Raw genomic sequence first — 20126 nt, 5'->3', positions numbered from 1 at the left:
GGTGGAGATGAATTGCTGCTCTGGATTTGTGCACTCTCTTGCGCGCTGGAGTGGAGACTTCTGGTATTGCTCACAGGTGTTGTCCCAAAGCCAGACCATGGTTCCCAAGACCTTATGGATTTTCCTGTTCTCCCCAGGACTGCTGTGTGAGCTACGGCGGCATGTGGTATCTTAAGGGGACGGTGCAGTCTTGACAGCGGTGGTGGTGGTTTCAAGTGATCTCCAGGACAAAAGAGGAAACCTGCAGCGGGCTGCACAGACAGTAATGCCGTGGCCTCAGGAGTGTGGGGCAGGATCTGACTGACTTTGGGGCACGTGGGCATTGCAGACAGATGGTCACTGACATCCTGACACACTCACACACGTGTTTGCATGGCCACTGAGGTGCAAGAGCAACTAGGAAGACAACATGGGACCCTGTCTGCAGCTTGATTAATTGGGGATTTCTAATGTATTTTAGTTCTCTTTGTTTCGTTATGAAAAAATAAAACATACTGACAGAGACATGATGGAAAAATCATGGTCTAATACTTTATTTTGTAAGTAATGCCAATAAATTAAATTTGTTTACAAACATCCCGGTTTTTGTCAAATACCTAGATGCTCATACTTTGGTCTGAGCATTGTGATAGCCCTTGCAGCCCTCTTTATAAAGAGAAGATAGTCATGGAAATGTTAGGCTGGGAGGGGGGAACAAAAACCCCTGTCTTTGACCTCTGTACTACGTAGCAATTGTTCTCACCTGGTGTCTGTGAAATGAGTTATTTGGTAAAGTACCTACATTTGGAACAACTACCAGATTTCTTTTATTGGTGTGGGTTTTGTTTGAGGGATTTTTTTGCATTACTGTATGCAAACACAGCGAGGTAAGTAACCAAGAGCACCCTCTGGAAGGCATCCAGCCGTAGTTATCACACGGCAGCAATGTAAAACCTCTACTTTGTGTAATCTTTTTAATAAACTTTTATCTTGAAGGTCAATTCTACCCCACCTTGTATTTGTCCACGAAGAAATGGAGGCTGCACCTGCTCCTTTTATAGCCTGAAGGCTTATGGAGGAAGGCAAGGTCAAGAATGTTTTAGCACAGGTTCAAGGTAGATAGTAAACTGGCTCTTAAGCTGCTTTACCTCGTTCTGCGCGCATCGTTCTTTAGGTGGTACCTAGAGGTGGCTGTCCAGCTAAGGGTCTGCTGCACAAGGTACAGTAACTGATCTTGTGACAGGTTTATTATTGAAGCCTAATTGCAGTAAGATAAGGAATATCCTACTGTAAGCATTGTAAAGATGGCTACTGTACTGTTCATGTGCTTGGCTATGACTTCATCATGTGATAAACTGAAGGAGATTCTATGAATTTCATCTGCTTATGCTCAGAAAAGGCTGAGTTGAGTTGTTGACTAAAATAAGCAGATTACAGTAGTTAATCCAGGTAAGATTGGCTAAGAATATCGTTACCATACTTAGGTATTTTCCACAGAAATGTGAAATGCCATATTTTTAAACAGCTAAAACTCTACCTTAATTAACACTCCAGTGTAGTTTAATAAACTACATCAATGTAAAGGGGAGGTGTTTTATGTTCAGGCAGCTTCTGCAGCCTTTGTCTGGGTCTGTTGCCTGCCCCCATGGCTGATACTTCCTGGTACAGCCCTGTTGCCACCATAGCACCTCAGGCTGCTGCTCTCACAGGTCTCTGGGAGCGCCATCGTTGGAGGCGTTATGAAAGAAGAGCCCACGTATTGCACAATATATACAGTTACATGTTGAGGTACAATACAGCCAGAGCTTAGCAGAGGCACAGGTAGCCAAGGGGAAGTTACATTACAGAAGAGTCAAGTAGTTCTGTGGAAATCTGAGAATATGATATGTTTAAAGCATAAAAATTGTATATATGAAAGTGCTCTAAATTAGCCAGCAGTATCCTGGTCCAGCAGGTGTGGATCCCCCTTCCCCTAAAGTAGTGAGGAGCATTAGTAGTAAATCATTGGAGACTACTAATGGTGTCATGCCTTTCTCACTTAAGGTTACTGGGGCAGACCTCTGGGTGTTAGGGAAACAGCGACAATACAGTCGGCCTGATAGCAGAACAGCAGCTTTTCTGCTCCCCCCCCCCGCCCCTTTTTGCAACAGCACTGACAAACCCCACAACAATGAGAAACTACTTAGTTCCCTCTGGATTTCTTTCCCAGGCAGGCCTATCCTTTCCCATTTAGTGTAACCTTTTTAAAATACAAATTTAATGGGAACTCCATCTGAGCTACATAAGAAAGATGGCAAGACTAGATAATGCAAGTGCCATCTGCGCTGAGTTTACTGTTTCCTGATATGCCCATCTGTGCCAAATTACTAGGTACACAGGTAACGTGACTGGATTATTTATTTGCTTAGAAAAATATTCACAAGATTCAGATTCCCAGTTTTAAATAATTTTCAGAACGCAATACATGTTTTGGAGAAAATCCCACAATATGAAGTCTTAAGACTGCAACTGAAGGACAGCACTACACAAGCTTAACAGGCTACAACATAAGGCAGACAGAACTGCAACAGCAGCAGTTGAACTAAAGCTAAGAAATTGTCAACATTCTGTGTCAACAGTTTGGTGCACCGCAGCAACTCAGGCAGTAAGTTCATTCCCAAGAAGAGCTGACCAAATTAAGCTATGAGACCCTTTATAAGGAAAAGGATGTCACCGTTCATTGTGCCTTCCCCCCATTTGTCTCTTAGCCTTTGTTTTCTTCACATTCTGAAGCAGTTTTAAAGAACATACGTCTCCATGTTCTTTGTTTTTCAGAATTCAAATACATATGAATTATAATTAGGGAGCAGAGAAGGAGAGGAAGAGCAAGAGCATGGCCCCGTTTTAGTATGATATGTTCTGGCAGGGCTGTGTCCATCCTCCCACCCCCCAGGCAGCGCAGAATAGGTGGACAGAAGCCGACACTGGAAGCCATAGACAAAATGATAAGGATTTACCTGGCCTGTCTCCTTCAAACACTTGGAGTCTGTGGTATGTAAGATTAAAAGCAATTCCACTATGTCAATGCTACTACTAAAGTTAAATAGCTAAGTTGCAACTTTCTATCTTACCAAATACACATAAAAATGTACTTTGCAGACATTCCACCAAAGAACAGTAGGTCCCAAGTAACGTACATAACCAATTCACAGTATCTTGCCTTAAGACAAAGTGCCCTACATAAGAAACCATACCTAAAAAGCCACACAAACTTTACATCAAATCCTTTCTTAGTAGGAAGACATTTATACTGATCTATGGGAGAGCTGAGTGCATGTGAAAACATGGTGTTGGCTCAAACCAAGCACACAGTGCAGGCTGCTGTGCCAGCTCTCCACCTCCCTGCCAAAGCAAGTTCAGCTAGACTGCTAACTTCATTCTCAAGAATCAAGGAGAGGCTGCCCGTGATACTGGTCAGGGGCTTTGTGTATCTCAATCTTCTACACAGACATAGTTACAGGGCTAGATCATCACCTGCGAACCAAAGGAAGGCTTCGGGCTGGCTCCTTGTGAGAAACACAGTACAGATTTCTTAGCTGTTATTTCTGAAGTGGACTAAGGAAACTAGTGTCCATTACTGCTCTGGCCAGAGATTAAGTGTAGTATAAAGTAGTAGCATAGTATTAAGCTACGGTGTTTGTTTGCTTTACAACCACTAGTTTGGGTGAGAGTGCTAAACAACATTAAATCTATTGCTACATAGGTACAGGGAGACTAGCTGTGAACTAACTAGATGTTAACTAAAGGTCTACAAGCCAATCCAAGACATTCATTTTGAGTGCTCAAGAAATACACCAGTATAAGGGGTCTTCTGACATTTTGTATAAAGTTTTTCCCCTTCTTGACTAACAGATTAGTCACCAACAGAAAATGGGTCATCAGCATGTCCAACATTATGGCTGAGAGGAGAGGGACTTGTACTTAGCTCTGTGTTCATCTATTTCTTCCTTTGTTTTTCTGATACAGCTAAAGATTTCCTTGAAGAGTGCTTTATATTCAGGAAGAGCATTTGTGGGAGAGTCACTTAGCTCCACATTTGTGCATTCTTCATTGCTAGCTGAAAGATCATACTGGGTATTCCCCACATTTGGGTCTTTGCAATACTGCTTCAGCGTTTGTACAGCCTTGTGTTTCAAAGAATCTTCATCCATTTGACACTTCTTCAAAAGTTCCTCATACTTCACTTTCAGAGCATTATACTGAGCATCAACTTCATTAAGTACAGAAATTCCTCGCTGCTTCACAGCTTCAGCTCTCCTAATACATGTCTCTTCATGGCCCCTTAGAATGTCTCCCCCTGCAGCGCTGCTTAGGAAAGTTTCACTGCTGCTCCGTTTCAGTGCCTTCTTCTCCAGTTCTGGTACAGTCGGAAGTCCTTCATCTGCCAGGCTCTGACCAAGCTCCCTTTCTAAAGATTCCTTGAATGAAATGAAAAAGGATTCTGGCACCAATTTCTCTGCATTATGGCATGTGTTTTCAGAGTGAAGTATTTGTCGCATTTCAGCTACTTCCGCTTCCAACTCCTCTGCACGAGCCCGATACAAGTCTATATCAACAAGCCTCTGTTCAAGGTCACAGTTTTCCTTTACCATAAGACTATATTCCTCTTCCATTGTTACCCTCTTTTCTTTCTCTAGGCTAAGCTGAGCTTGCAGAACTGTAACTGCCTTTTTTAAGTTCTCATTTTCTTCTTCTAGAGGACTTAGCTGACTATCCATCGAAGTAATCTTTTCTGCAAACACATGATCATAAACAAAATACCTGCAGAAACAAAAGTAAGTATTATCAAATGTAGGAAGTACAGCTGACCACACCTGAAGTTCTGTTGTCCTGGGTAACTAATGACAGATTCAAACTGTGTGCTAACACACCTTGATGTATACATAGTGCTAATTTTACTATGTCCTTATAATAGTCAGAACAGAGTTGGTAAATATTTATATGCCGTCAAAACAAGCCTCCCAGCTTAAGCAGAATGGCAGCTCATTAACAGTTTCAAGTTACAGACAAACTTATGCAATAACTACACCTACAATTTAAGTTGAAATAAACATTACTTCCATGTATCACGCAACACTTCCTAACACTGATTTCTTCCGCAGTACTCCACTCTTTTAACTTTTGCCACTATTGATTGTGGAAACAAGCTTCAAAATTGACAAGGCAATTCTGTAGGCTGGTATTTCCACAAGCCTTTGGCAGTTTGAAGGAATCCACTTATCTTTTGAGTTATCAAGAAATAACCTCTTTTTGGATTTATTCTATAGTCCTGCCTTCATGTAGTGCTGAAGCCTAGACGCAAAAGCCTGTTCTGCCTGTCTGTGGAGGTGCTTCACTTATGAAATTACCTCCTAGGACTGAAGCTAGTCTGAGCTTTTACCCCAGGTGATTGTCCTGGTGGGCATGCTAATGCAGTTCAGCTGCATGAAACTGCTCTAAATTAAAAAAGGAGCACAGAGCTCCAGACACCATTTCACCAGCTTAAGCATCATTTTAACCAGCTTAAGTTCAGGAAAGCTATTGCAGGAATCCTGCCTTCCTTGAAAAGAAGATATTTACAGACATCCAAGGAAAGGGTAAGTTACAGAAAATATTTTGCATTTAGAATATTTGTTTTTCAGATTATCTGTGTGTATGCTTTCATCTGACTGAAAGAAGTGGGGTGCAAATTGTTGTAAGCTTTCTAAGCTACAATTTGATATGGTTGGAGGCTTTGGGAGAGAATGTTTCAAGACAGAAAGTGGAACGTGCAGTTCCTCTCACACTAAGACTAGTGTGCTCTAGAAGTATGCCAGAGGCAGTGGCAACATCACAGTGCAGGACTGTGCAGGCATTCTGCTAGTTGTAAACATTAGATGTTTTTCTGCTAGTTTGTTCGACATCTGTACTTGTGTCTTAGTTTTTAAACTTTTGCCTAAATTGACTGCGGTATCCTTTTTGCTAAGCAAGGTAAAAAGTCTTACTGGCGAAGGTCATACAGCTCCTTCAGACATGAGAAACTATGCATTGATCTTGGCTGGTCAGATCTCTCATGGCTCATCCGGCCTCTTCCAGACTTTTTCAATTCTTCTACTTGTCGTTGCAGGTCATCTATGTGTGTTTGCAGATTTTCAATAGTCTCTGTTAAGCTAAAAGGTGAAAGGCTGCTGTTAAAACATTTGAGTGTTTAGTTAAGGACATGGGAATTTGCCATCCCCTCATATTGTAGTTTCTTCTCTGAAGGTGGCTCTTTGGCCCCTAAAGACCTTTAAATAAAACTATCCTTTCAATTTAACAGTATTGTAGAACAACGCTAGACCGAGACAGGCACCCAACAGCACCACAAATACACCTGGACTGCTCTTTCTCACATTATCAAGTGCAGTAGTGGGGGAAGGGGATCTAGTACCAGTTTGTTACCTTAATATCTTTTGTTGTGAAGCTCTACTTTCCGCAACTAGTTTTTGATTAGTGTCTTCAAGCTCCCTTGCTGTCACATCCAGCTGTTCGTAAACTTTTGCATGCTGATCATTCATCTGACGCAAGAGCTCCACTTGCTTTGTGAGGTACTGCAAGACAGTATTACTGTTACTGCTTCACACTTGAAACAAAAGATAGGACTACCATTCTGCATTTTTATTCACGTTCATGGAGAAACTACTAAGTTTCAGAAATGCAGATTCCAGTGGTTGCTTTGGTAAGTGTTCAGTTGAAAAGGCACAATCAGTAACTGAGGGAGGCAGCTTGCCCCTCTCATTGAGGTCAACCCAGGCTGATCAACCAGCCTTTTATCCAGAGGAGTTTGTTTTGGTTGTGCAACCTGTGTTCATCTACCCTTGCTGCAGCTGGGCTTTTGCCAGGACACAAGCCTTCTGGACTGGGTTTGTCTGTGCTGCAGTTGTCACTAATACAGCCATGAATCCAGACTTTGACGTAACCCTTAACTATCCACTGAGTCCTAAAAGTTGCAGTGGGCTCCAACAGAAGTTTTCTAACAGTGTTGACCCAACAATTTTCATAGCATTAAAACAGAAATATTGGGCGGCACCATCCACAATTAAAATTTCTTTTCAGGTGACCTAAGTTTTTTCAGTCTGAAGCAGCATTAAGTTCAGCAGAATAGAATTTAGGTTGTGGTCACACTTAAGACAGTATGTGGGCTACTACGTGTCAGGAAGTATAATCAAATTATTGAATACAATCTTTAATTACTCTCAGGGAGCTTGTCCAGTTACTGTAATCCCAACTAAAGGTCTCCTGCCTTTTTTTTAAAAAAGGCAACTCCACATAACGTATTCTCATTTTAGTCCTCTTTAGTTTTACAATTAACAACATAGACTGTAAAGCTTCTTGAAAAATGTCAGAAAGCTTGGAGTTTTCATGTAAGAGCAGTTAACAGTCACCTAAGACTCTTAATGTGTGTTATATTGTCCCACCCAGGATAGGACCAATCCAATTCTAAACATCCACACGAGAGTTTGCATCAGACTTGAACAAAGAACATAACCCTTTAAATCAGAAAGGTTTTATTCTTACATAGAATTGATTTCTTGCAATATATTCTGCATTACTACATGTTCCTAACTGAAAGTAAACTTCAAGTAGGAACATCCAGCAGACTTCCAGGCAGAATTAATTCTCTTTACGTAGGCCTGCAACATACTCAAAACTTCTAATATTCTACTTAACCTTTTACCTCATTAAAAGATTGATGGGTTTATATTTTAGGCAATTTAAGAACAGATAATAAGTTAATCTAAGGCTAGTAACTGCTGCACACAGATTTGTAGAAGATCAACGTGGTAGCAGTTGGCCAGATCCTTTTGCAGCCTGTGCGCATGTGACAGGATTTACGCAAAAATAGTACATGGATTAGCAGTAGAATCTCAATGTGACCCATTTCAGATTAACTTTCCCTATTGGTTATTCTTGGAAGGAGCTAGAGATGTTCAGATTTTCTTCAGCAATACAAGCACAGAAACCAAGGCTTTGGTGCCAGAATTACATGTTACCACTTATTACAATGGGCTTTTGCAGAAGTTTTAGATGAGTGGAAGAGGTGAAGCACCATCTTCTCTACCTTGCATCTCCAATATCTTCAGCGCTGGGGTCATAACCAGGCCACCAAAACCAAGTAAAGATGTGGTAATAAATACTTCAGTAGTTCACATTTATTCCACCTTCCCTGCAACAGAGCACCTAACATGAAGCAGCAGTTGAGACTTCTTGTGTTCTACCGCACGATAAATGGAGGCCATCAGTATTTCTGAAGTCTGAGTGCTAAGAACAGATTCAGACATGAAAAAAGTTGCCCTTTCAATCCAGCATTTATTACATCTTCAGTGATTAGTTAGTGGCACACGTGTCAGCACAGAGGTCAAACATAATGATGCAAGGCTGTAAAATAATGAATATGTTAGTGTTTAATATATTAGATGTAATCTTAAGCACCCCAAAGCCTTTGACCCTTCCTTTTCAGTGCAGACAAGGTAGTACCATATTTCAGAATTATTTGTTAGCTAGTTCTAGTGTTTGCTACCCATAAGATGTGAATTAATAGGGAAAAAACCCAAAGATTTACACTGATAAACTGCACTGAAAAAGCTAGTCAAAAACCTAGTGGAGTAGCTACAGGAACAGCCAAAAGATCACCTTTAGGTTAGAGACCTTGAAAGTTCAGAAGAATCAAGCACAGAGACTGGATATGCCACTTGTGTATGAGTCGTATGCAGTGGAGTATCCTGCATTCCCACAAAAGACAGAAATATAGGTATGAAAATAACCTACTGAAGCTGCTTTCACCAGCTAAAAAAGTACCACACCTTGCATATGCTAACTTTATTCCCCTCTGTTTCAGTGAATTCCTGTAATAGATAATCCCTGTGCCAGTAAACTAATATATTCATTATATTCACTAATATATGAAACTAATATATTCAGTTCCTCCATCTTGAGGTTCTCTCTGGGTATTTGAAGAAGGGGTTCATTTGATTTTTTCCTTCTTCTACCAGAGATGCAGATGCAAGAGAGATTTCTTTGGAGATAGAAATGTTTTGAGTTGCTAATACACTTTTAAACTGCACTGGAAAAGACAGAAGATTAAAACAGGTAGTGGAAATGAGAAGACAGCTTATTATTACAGCAGATATGAATACAGCCTACAGGGTCTTTGACTCAACACAGGAAGTTGGGCAAATAAAGGTGCAGGCACTACTTTTACATCAGAAGCATCACAAAAACTATTCTCCCACCTCTATCCCCCTCCTCTTTGAGGGAGCCAATAGGTCAACCCAATATACACTCCTAGCCACGTTGATGGAGGAAAGAGAAGAAAGAGGTATCAGATAAAGCCTTCAAAAAGTAGTATTGCACAAGTCTTGATGTGGTTTTTTGATTGGTTAAGCAAAGCAACAAAGAATATATTAGCCTGTCCCTGTCTGATGTTGTCTGAACAAGTACTTGACCCTGCAACTCCCCAGCTGTAGATCACTGCTGGAAGGACACTTCTGACCACTTCTGGTGCTGAAACTCTTTTACATAGGTGATAAACTCTAACCCACCAAAAAAGCTTAAGGAAATAAACTGGCTTATAATAAACGACATTACATCCTTAATGGCACTAGACTATTTCTATAAATGAATGCAGCTTAGCAATAATATATTTTCCATATTTCAGAATAGCCTTAAAATCAGCAGCTTATTAAGTAGCTGCACTGAACAAGCCAAGTTAGTTATCTGTCGCAAAGTTGTGCTGTGTTATTTTGAAAGATAACTGTGTTAAACACTTCCTTGATTGTGGTTGTTCATACAAGCATTGAACCTGAAGAACAACACTATTTGTGTAGCACCTTGAAGTGTTTGTCCTCTCTAGATCTTAAGAATTAATCTTTTAATAAAAACCATTCATGGCAAGGAGTTATTTTAAGTCTCTGCATAAGGAAATAAATTTTTTTGTAATGCTGTGACACTAATAAATATCAGCCATTCCAACCATTTTAGCACAGAATGAACAGGATAACAAAGATGACATTTAGCACATAATAGAGAAAAGAGCCAAACTATAAGGTATAGAACAGAAGTATTTTATAAAAAAAAAAACCTGTACCCAGAAATTGTGCATTACCTAACAAAAATGCTGCATTTGTGTTAACATGACTACTTTAAAACCGCCCATATATCTGTAAGCATTAACCTTAGGATTCTCTAAGTTACCTGTTACTGCTGCAATGATAAGTGTTTTAAGGCTTAAGTTGCAGCTGTACAAAATCCACACACTGTCTGTAACCACAGAAGTACTGCTTGCACAAAGGAACTCAGATTTTGTAAATAACTAATGTATACCAGTCACAGCCTGTTCCCTGTGATTCGTACCAAATCCAAACTGAAATGCTGACTACAATTCCAACATGTTGTCAGTCAGCAAAGTACTGAATATTTAATAATTTCATTATTAGAGACCATGCATTGCCCTCTAATAGCTGAAAAAAAAAATCATTATGCTGACAAATGCTAGGTCTGCAAGAACACAAGCAATATTAAAAAAAAGAAACTGCAAAAAATGGCCAGGATTTTCTACTAGGTTACCCAAAGATGAGCAGTTTTGAAAGGGTGGTTATGATTTATTTCCCCGACTCTGGAAAATACAGAACAATATATACACTAAATCCTATATTTAGATACTATTTAAGAGTTTGCTTTTACTGGTGTTTTGTTTTGGGTTTTTGTGTGTGTGTTTTGTTTTGTTTTCTTGTTTTCTTTTAAATTGAAATAGACTTTAGCTCCTTTTACCACAGCTCAGTTTAGTGGAAGTATATATCCTCAGATTTTACTTAAATCTCTGTCCTGCACTTACCAGCATTTAACATTTTCATATAATAATTTAAATTGTTAATCCCATCATCATATAATTTCATCTCATTTTACCTGGCAAGATCAAAGTTTAGCAATAAAGTAACTGAATTAATTTTTCTGTACAAAAAGAAAAATACCAGTCATTTGTCATTAAACAGGCCAAATCCAACATGAAGTTTAATGGCACAAAGCTTCCAGTAATCAGACAAACAGTTCTAACTATGACCAAGCCTATACAGGTTCTCAGATTCTCAAAGTAGCAGAAGTGGTTAAAGATTGTTCAGTATTTTTCTTTAAAGTGTCCAGCATGTCAAGAAATTCCAATGTCAAACTATGTGCTATTATGTTGCAGGTCTAGATGCTTTAACACTTGGATCCCTTAAATATTTACCTCTATCTCCTGGAGTTGCTCTTGATTTGTTGCATACATTTGCTGTAAAGATTCTTCTAGTTCAGTGTTACGATCCAGTAGTGTCTTCCCAAGTTCAGCAGCAAGGTGAAGATCTAAACAAAGAAATCATGTCTGCATGTAAGTTAGAGCAAATAATATAATCTAATTTTAAAGCATTTTTTATTCCTGTTATAACTGCTCTAAGTTATTTCCAGTACCTAAAAAGAAAATTAGCTTATACTTCCCTGTAAATGGTCATCAGGCTAGACCCAGGCCAAAGCTGACTGCACTCTTTCTTTCTTTGCTATTCTTCCCCATTACCCCTTCACCAGGGAGCTCAGGTCATACAGGATCAAAGTACTAAATTAAATTTTCAGATGCTTTTTAGTGAACCAACAATATCAAAAGACATAAAACCAATAAAGCAATTTATCTATTCTGCTTTTCAAGCTCATAAACCTAGGAGACAAGAATTGTTTTATGTACTCCAAAGCATAATTTTAAATGTCATTTGTTCTTCGGTAGTTAATCTCAATTTCACTTCAGTCATCTTCAGTCACCTCCAGGGTGCAGTGCCTGTAGTTGTTTCAGATTAAGAAATAAGTCATCTGAACACCCAGTTCGTTTCTAGAGGAAAGCTGGATATTTGTTCAACAGCATCAGTAGTGCTAGATATTCTATATTATTATGTTTAAAGACACATGTAATTTAAAAGGTAAGATAATGCAACAAAAATAAATCTTGGTGTTATTGCTAAAATTGTAATTACTCTATGCAGGGTATGATATGTTAAGAATCCAACAGATTTCTAAAAACCTCTAATTTTCCACCTCCTTCCCACCATCTGAACCACAACCAGGTTGTCCCTGTGTGCCTGCAATACAATCTTTTTAGTTTCCACAGACAACTAGCATCACTATTGGGTAAGAGACAGAAGAAAAGTAAAGAAAACTTAGATTCACTTCAAGATGACTTGAATTAATATCCAAGAGACATGTATTGCATCATTGGTAGTTGTACCTAGGCAAGAAAAAACATTCCATTTTCATTTGATTAAGATGCCCTTGTTTTAACACGTTATCTTGCCTCTCTCCTGCCCTTTCCCAATTATCTTATCAGCTAGTCATTGTAATAGATAGAACACTGTTCCAGGATTGTTTTGTACTAACCTTCAGTTTGGCAGCCTGTCCAAAATGATTACTCCATCTACACACATAAGCCAAAGGCCAAATTCAGACTTACAAGGACAAGTGAGTAGGAGCATTTGTCTATTAAGTTGTAGATGTCCAATTCCGGCAAAACAACAGCTGTTGTATTCTTTACAGCTACAGTGCATTGTTCCCTACATTAAAGTCAGATTCTTGGAATAAACACCACAAAAATTATTGAAAAGAAATCACACCACATGAGAGTTCTTCAGAGTTTCAAAAGATGTATGACTAGGAGCCACACAGCATACTGATCTACACTTTGGAGTTTATCTCACACAGCTTTTCCATTTTAACACCACTTGTTAAGAAACACAGCCTATTCTAGATCTGGGGTTTAAAGTATTTGGGTAAGGAAACCTTAAGGCATCCTGCTTAAGTTTTTTCCCATTTTAAAACAGAGATTGTACATTGTTTATCCATGGACAGGGTAACTCCCAGTCAAACACCAAGCTGTCTGTTCTATTGCATTACAGAATACTGTAGGCTTCAAAACCAGTTAATCTATCATCCTATATAAAATGAAGTCACGATCCACAAGTCCTTATACTACACAAATCTTTACTGGGAGCCACAATCTTTAAAGCTAGTCAACAATACTGGCATAATTCAAGGCAAAGGCTAAATAGTCCACTCTTTTATTTTAATAGAGTAAGAGCTTTAGAGAGGATTTAGGATTACGTTAAAGACATAATGCATAATGGAATTACTTGCTGCCGTTCCCCTTCCCAAAGTGAAAGTTTGTTTTGATGTTTAAGTACATTTAAGACTTGATAGTTTCATTCTTAAATGCCCCCTCATCTACTAAATCAAGTAGCACATACCACACAGTACTTTGAATACAATTTGAGCAATAGAACTCATGTAATTAAACTTACACATTCATTCTGCTCATCAGAATGGCAGAAACACAAATGAGTTACTACGGGAGAAGCATGCTATTTTGTAATTAAGGCAACTCTTTTCCAAGGCGGAGAGGACAAGTGGAAGAGGTCAGGAACATGCCTAACTCCTACCCCTAGAGAAAGCAAGAACTGAAACAATTTCAGCTCTTCAAAAATTAAGAATCTGCTTTGTGTCCATTTTTCTACATTAAGTACCTATAAGCCCTATAAAGAGCAAATTTTAAGAGTGAGATGTGCAATATATGTGTTCGAGATACAGAAGGAAAACAGTTAATATACATTTCTCTTAGAGAGCTACTGTACAATACTAGAAGCACACTGCATTTTCTATTGTAAATTTAATGTAAAGTAACAGCTAAGTTCTGCCACAGACACGCATTTTTCCTTTTCACCATGAAGATGTTAAGCAGGGAAGTTTTTAATAATGCAAACTGCATACGTGCAGATCTTAGAATCTTCGTTTTAGGAAATCTAATGAGTTGTACTGGTGTTTAACAGCCCCATTAGAAATCTCGACACCAAAACAAGACTTCACCGATAGGTCTTATGTGATGTTAAAAAAACCCTCACTTACCAGCACTTCTCTACAACCTCTTCTGACAGTGTTACTATGATTGAGAAAAAGATAAAAACAGTACCAAAATCATTCTCTTCTACTTTTCATAAACCACCTAACAAAATAATTCCGAGAATTTTCCATCTAAAAGTCTTTTCAACAGCAAAAGGCATTAGTAGTGCAAGATACATAAGGAAGGCTGGCTGAAATTAACTGTAAAATTAAACCTTTGATGTTTTTACTTAGCTTTGTATTTCCTACTCTGCATTCAGACTACCCTGGTCTGTTAAAGTGAGTAACAGCAAGATGTAAAAAGAGCAGTTAGTCATATAAGAAAATTCTTTTTTAAAGGTCAGCATGCTGCAGCACAACATGGATGTTGCAGAAGGAGGGGTGGCTGTTCCCATCCTTAGAAGAGTATTGGTTTTCATGAACTGCATGCCAGAAAAGCCCACCTCCATTGTCAAGGCAAAGGCTTTTGGTGGATATGAAGACTGTCAAAGTTTTTCCAAAACCTTACCCTACATTTCAAAGACTCACTGACAAGGACTTCAAGCCTGTTTCAGGGTGCTTCCTAATGTTTTACAACCTAGGTTTTCTCATAAACCTACTCCTGAGTTTATAGATGTGCACTGATTGTTTGGATTGTGAAAAGTTTCAAGAAACCTTGATAAGCATTCTTACTACTCTGTTTACATATATTGGTACTGCCTAGTCTTTGGAGAATGAAGAATATTTTTCAAACTCCAGGAATAAAGTGTAACAAAACACTTAAAAAGCATTCCTGTATGGAATTTCTTTGCATTTCAACTAGACCATCAGTTTATTTTCCTCCTTTCCCTTTTGGCAAGGTTATCAGTCACTTCCGTTTATGCTTGTAAAGAGATAATAAACCCCAGAAAAAGATTGTTTAAATGTTGAGAGAACATTAACCAATGCTTAAAATGCACGAACCTCTAGAATGGAATACTGTTTCTTAAAAGCTCACAGCAGAAAACCATATGGTAATGATTTCACTTTAATTTAAAAATTACGTTAAAGAAACATCAATAAGCAAGAAGTCAGTTGCTATACATTGTGAAGTCTTTTTGTAGGTCCTCTACCCCATAAACACTGACATTGTAAAAGCACTGCTAAATCATGTCTTCAAATTTTCAACTCTCTTCCCTTCGACAGCAAACTACAGTTCCAGGATCTTATTTAAATTGATTGGTTTGTATTTTAGAGCCATGAAAACATCTATTTTGAGCAAAGAGTACCTAAACACAGCTTTCAACCAGTTAGCTGTTTTATAGTCAAAGCATGCAATTAGAGAGACCTATTCCTGTCTCAGTTTCTGCTGTCAGATGCCTGACCACAGTGTGAAAACTGCTCAACAAGGAAGAGCTTCCAAAAGTATCTTTCTTTATGGTTTATAACGCAGTAGCACGTACCAATCCCAAGAATTAATGTACCTCAATGTGAAAACCAAAAGCACAAGGCTGGAGCAGGTTTTCAGGAAGCTATTTCACAGCTTTGAGCCGGCCTTTTAAACTCAGGATTAATAACCAAAGTAAAACTATAGTAAACACCAGTCGTAAATGCCACTGAGCTCTTAAGGAAACTGCACATTCTTTCCATATCATGTCTGTAGAAGGGTTTTAGTCCAATTATACTGTGTGTATTCCTGTTACTCCTTCCTCATCCGTGAGACAAGAGTAAAATTTCCCTTATAACAGGTTTAAGACCTATTGACAAAAGCCACACAGGAGCTAGATTCATATAATTCTGATGCATAGTGGAGTTATTCCTGTATTTTAAGAAGAAAACTTATAAAGGTTTTAGTAACGGACCTGCAACTAATCAAGCACAGCTACGTTTACAACTTCACCGACTGGAAGCCTTTACCAAAAAGCTCAACAGGGCGCAATATAGCAACCCACCCCGAGGCTTCCAGCGCTCGCCCTGAGCAGCTGTTTGACGTCCTGTCAAGGTGCAACTTTTCGGAGAGCCGCTTCCCTCGCTCCCGGGCGGAGAGGGACCCGGGCACAATCCAACTCGGCTGCAGCAACCCCTTCCGTCAAACAAAGACGGCCGCAATCTTTACCGCTAACAGCGATCCCTCTGCCTACGCGCCCAAGGCGGCGGCAAGCACGGCGTGAGGGGAGCCCGGGCTCCCGCCTGCGACAGCCCCGGGGCGGCACAAGTCCCGCCGCCGCCCCTCGACCCTGCCCGGCGGCTTCGGCCCCTCACGCCCTTCCCGCCGCCCCACCCGAGCGCCCGCCGCCTCTCCGTGCTCCACACCGCCGTTGTGGCGGTGCCCCGCGCCCGCCCGTCGCCCCCTGCCATCACACGCTTCCTCGCCGCAGACCCTGCTCTCACACGGCCCTCGCCGCGGCTCCCCATGGCCCCCTCCTCGCCGTAGCCCCTTCCCTCACACGCTCCCCGCCGCGGCCGCTCCCTCTCCCCCACCCCGGCTCACCTTGCTGCAGGTCCTGCTGGTCGTACCAGGGCTCATCCTCGCGGATCTCGAACTCCTCCACCAGGCTGTCGGCCAGCATCGCGCCCCTTCCCCTCACGGCGCGGCGAGAGGGCGAGGCGGCAGCGCCGGGGCGAACGAGCCGCCTGGCGCCGAGCGACGGCGGGGCAGGGCGAGCCGGCAGCCGCTCCTCTCCTTAAAAGCCGCCTCCGGCCATTGCCGAGCGTTTCCGGACTTTGCCGAACCTCTCCCCCTTCTGGTCGGGCTGCGCGGCGCTGCCGGCGGCAACGTGGCAAGCTACAGCCACCCGCCCACCGCCTCCCCGCGATTCAAACACACCACACTCGCCTCCCCTGCGGAGAGCCAATGGGAAGCCGCCCGCTGGACAGATCGAAAGGAGCCTACGCCAGTCACAAAGCGAATGCATGTCAAGGTACCAATGAAAACGAAGAGAAGGTTGGCCCGGATTAATTACGCCCCGCCCTAGCCGCCAGCGGCGCAACCTCTACTCAGAAGAGGTGGGTTAGTGCCTCTGGAAGGGGGTGGTGGTTGCTGGTGCCCGAAGGGTTAATGGCAGGCAGCGGTCGCTGGGGGATGTAGGGTGTTCCGGTGGGTCTGCGGCAGAGCAGAGCTGGCACAGCTCGGGGTGGGGCAGCGGCGACTAGGCGTAAGGAAGGCTGTAGCTCCGAGTTGCCCTGTGCTGGGAGCTCCCAGGGTTCGCTGAGGGAAAAGTCCATGAGGAGGAGCTTGGCCCCCGGGCCGCGACTTCTCTCAACCGCGTCCCTTCGGCGGCGTCACGCAAAGGTGCGAGCTGCCTTCCCGCCGTCTCCCGGGGGAGCCTCGGCCCGGTGTGCGGGGGGGGAGAGCGCGGCTCCGCTGGAGCGGGCGGCCGGGGCAGCTGCGGCCCCGTCTGAGTACGGCCGCCTCCGTCCCCGCGCCGCGCCTGTCGGGCGGGCGGTCAGCGGTCGCTTCTCGCCTCTCCTTACAAGGAGAGGGAACCGCGGCCCGTATCTGAGGAGTTGCTGAGGAAAAAGTAGCTTGTTTTGCCCCGTTTTAACAGACAAGCACGTCCAAACTTCTGTCCCGCTGGTTTCTAGAGCCCCATGCCTCCAGGAGTCACCGCTGTACAGCGCCTGGGCTTGAAAGGGTGGCGGCGCTCGACGAGTTTCGCTTGCGTTCCTGCTCCGAGTGTTTGCATCGTCTCTCCGCTCCAGCAGCATTTCCCCTTAGTATTACCCCTCGGGACTAGGAAAGCGTTTATTCTTAGTTCCGTCCTAATGTGGTTCAAGTCATGGAAGAAAGATGAGGAAGATACTTGTGTCTAACCAGTTTGTCAGGACTGGGAGCATTACGCTGCAGTTTGGGACCCAGTACAGCAGAGCGTGATGTCAGCTGGAGTGCTTCAGTCAAAATTTATTATCACTTGGGAATCCACTTTTCTTCTTTAGACTCATGCTCTAGTTTCTTTTAGTGGTTGACGTCCAGGTCTGGGAGAAATGCAAGTAATTTCATACGGCGTCTCGCTGGTGTAAACAGTCTGTTCTTTTTGGCTCATCTGTACTAACACAGTTGTAACCACTAGAAATTTCTGAAACTGATTTGCCTTCTGTGAGTCACAAAATGTCAACACCTGTGCTTTAGCCTATTCAATATAAAAGCTGACTATTAAGAAGGAGGAGGGGATACTCGTGCATGATCATTGTAGTACAATTAAAGAGCACATCTTCTGGGAAAGGAAGTGTAGTACCTCAACTTCTAATTGAACCTCTTTCATAAACAAGGTACAGGACCAGATGTACCAATTAGTGTAAAGAGTTGTGTCAGATCCTGTGTATTATAATTAGTCATGGCACTAGAGGCCTATTTGTGCATTATTAGAAGGGTTTTGTTGAAGACATTTTGAACTTCTTACTTTCAAATTTTTTGAAGCTGAGGGGACCTTATTTCTTCGTGTGTAGGAAGGAAATGAATCAAATACGATTTGAGAAATTACGTAGTTTGCTGGCACTGTTAGTGTGAAGCATACTTATTCTTGGTGCTCTTGGAATTTGAGGGAAAGGAGAGTCTCCCAGTCGTCCATTCAAAGACCCATGCAGGAGACTCTAGGGAGAAATAGAGATGAAATTCCTAGCTTTCCAAAAGCCCTGATATCGACTACATAAATCACTTCATTAAGTATATTTGTGAAGGCTTGAATATGCACTTCAAAAAAAAATATGACACTTGTCAATAACATACTTATTGCAATGACATTCACAATAATATCAACTTACTTTTTAAAAATATTTCAGATAAGCATCTCTTCAATAACCTTGTTCTCCATTTTAAGTTTCTCTGTAAAACCTTGTGAAACCAAACTTCTAAACAGAAATGCAAAATTTCATCACCTGAAAGCAGAAGTGTCTCTACAGCTGTAGCTCTGAAAAATAAACTTGAAAATATACATTACAATCATCCTCAAGTATCTAAAAATTCAGTGGTATTATTACAAATAAATTGGCTTTAGAAAAAAAACCTTGGTTCAAGTTGTCGGTTTGATTTTTTGTTTGTTTGTTTCTTACCTGTAAAGTGAGAACATGTATGTGTTCTTTGCATCTTGTTTCATATAATATATATGTGAAAATGCACCCACATTTTATTTGCTCTTCAAGAGTTCATTTTCTGTGTTGGGGGGTGGAAAAATTGCTGTTCCATCCTTTGCCTTAGCCAGAACAGACACTTCTCTAGTCCCTACCTGACCTGTGGCTTTTGCCTGGCCCTTGCCTGGTGATGAGGAAGTTACCATCTTCCCTTGCAGCAGCCTGCCTTCAGCCACTTTGTAAACCACAGGAAGGTTGAAAACAGACTTGGGTTTCATATCATGTTTCTTTCATGGTCATTTTTATGAGAAGTTCAGGGAGCTGCTTATAGGTATGCTTATCAGGCTGAACATATTCAAGCTAAGTATTTTGATATTTGATAATTGCATAAAATTGGACAAAATTGTTCATATGTAGAGAAGCAAAATATAGGCTATTGACAAAAAGCAGGTTGTAAAGCTCTGGAGCTAGTGTGCTTAGTAAAGCTGAAATGTGAACCTGAAGTATCTCCAAAATAATGTCAGACATCTTCCTTCAAATAGATGAATAAAGCCTCAGTGAAAAAGAGATACCTGGGAGAAGTATTTTTGTATTGGGCTTATAGAATCAAATCTGGTCAAGGACCATAAAGGTAGTCATTACTGTGCTTTAAAAGGTAGAGGTTCCCTGGAGCTAGCTATTCTCATGGCATAGTTTATACCAAGCATACTTCAGTTAATTGCTAGATAGATGGAAAAAGTCAACATCTTAAAAAATAGTTGGCTGAAGATCTGTTTGTTACATTAAAGAACTCTGTATTCTGGGCTGAATATCTGTTATTTGGACATACTTAAAATGCTGTACATGTGTCACTTGCTAGATCTTATTTACCTGCAGTCTTTTATACTATGAAAATGTTTAAACTATTAAAAGGTATTATGATTGTTTTGTGCATTCTATTGATACCTCATTAGTTTATTAGGTGAAAGTGTTGCTTCCATGGCTTGTTAACAATTAACATTTAAGAATGCAAGGACAAACTTGGTATTTGTTTTGTAAGACATAGTCATCAAAGTGCATACTGCATTTGACATTCATACCAATGGAACACGTAAGGATGTGAATTGAGTCACCTCATTCATACGCAGCCTGTAATTTTAAAACTACGTAGCTAGCAAGAAAGATCTGAAATGTATGCAATA

The 20126-nt window shown here is 41.1% G+C and overlaps 3 protein-coding genes across 8 annotated transcripts in view; 2 read left to right on the top strand and 1 right to left on the bottom strand.

The window, feature by feature from the left end:
- The window catches only part of POLR3E (RNA polymerase III subunit E), a 31664-nt gene extending 30684 nt beyond the window's left edge, over positions 1 to 980 (top strand). For all 3 annotated transcript variants that reach the window (XM_064461737.1, XM_064461735.1, XM_064461734.1), the window contains exon 21: positions 138 to 980. In XM_064461737.1, coding sequence (XP_064317807.1) covers positions 138 to 194 — 57 coding nt within the window. In that variant the 3' untranslated portion in view covers positions 195 to 980. The remainder of the gene's footprint in view (positions 1 to 137) is intronic.
- CDR2 (cerebellar degeneration related protein 2) lies at positions 507 to 16677 on the bottom strand. 2 transcript variants are annotated; one of them, XM_064461741.1, is made up of 6 exons: positions 16370 to 16677; positions 11240 to 11352; positions 6418 to 6566; positions 5982 to 6146; positions 2133 to 4779; positions 507 to 2097 (listed from the first exon to the last, which is right to left on the bottom strand). In XM_064461741.1, exons 1-5 carry the CDS (start codon positions 16446 to 16448, stop codon positions 3912 to 3914), a joined length of 1374 nt encoding a protein of 457 aa, XP_064317811.1. In that variant the 5' UTR covers positions 16449 to 16677; the 3' UTR covers positions 507 to 2097; positions 2133 to 3911. The 2 variants fall into 2 exon arrangements, with proteins under 2 accessions (XP_064317811.1, XP_064317812.1); XM_064461742.1 differs by lacking the exon at positions 16370 to 16677 and having other exon boundaries at positions 6418 to 6582; positions 11240 to 11315.
- Positions 16657 to 20126, top strand: part of LOC104039775 (transmembrane protein 180) — a 20921-nt gene continuing 17451 nt past the window's right edge. Inside the window, exon 1 of one of the 3 annotated variants that reach the window (XM_064461740.1) lies at positions 16657 to 16884. The gene's annotated coding sequence lies outside the window, so the exon portion shown is untranslated. The other 2 variants (XM_064461738.1, XM_064461739.1) reach the window with 2 other exon arrangements.

This window comes from Phalacrocorax carbo, chromosome 10 (assembly GCF_963921805.1).
Source record: "Phalacrocorax carbo chromosome 10, bPhaCar2.1, whole genome shotgun sequence".
Classification (NCBI taxonomy): Eukaryota; Metazoa; Chordata; class Aves; order Suliformes; family Phalacrocoracidae; genus Phalacrocorax; species Phalacrocorax carbo.
Note: the sequence above shows the minus strand (reverse complement) of the source record. Positions and strands in the feature narration are given on the sequence as shown.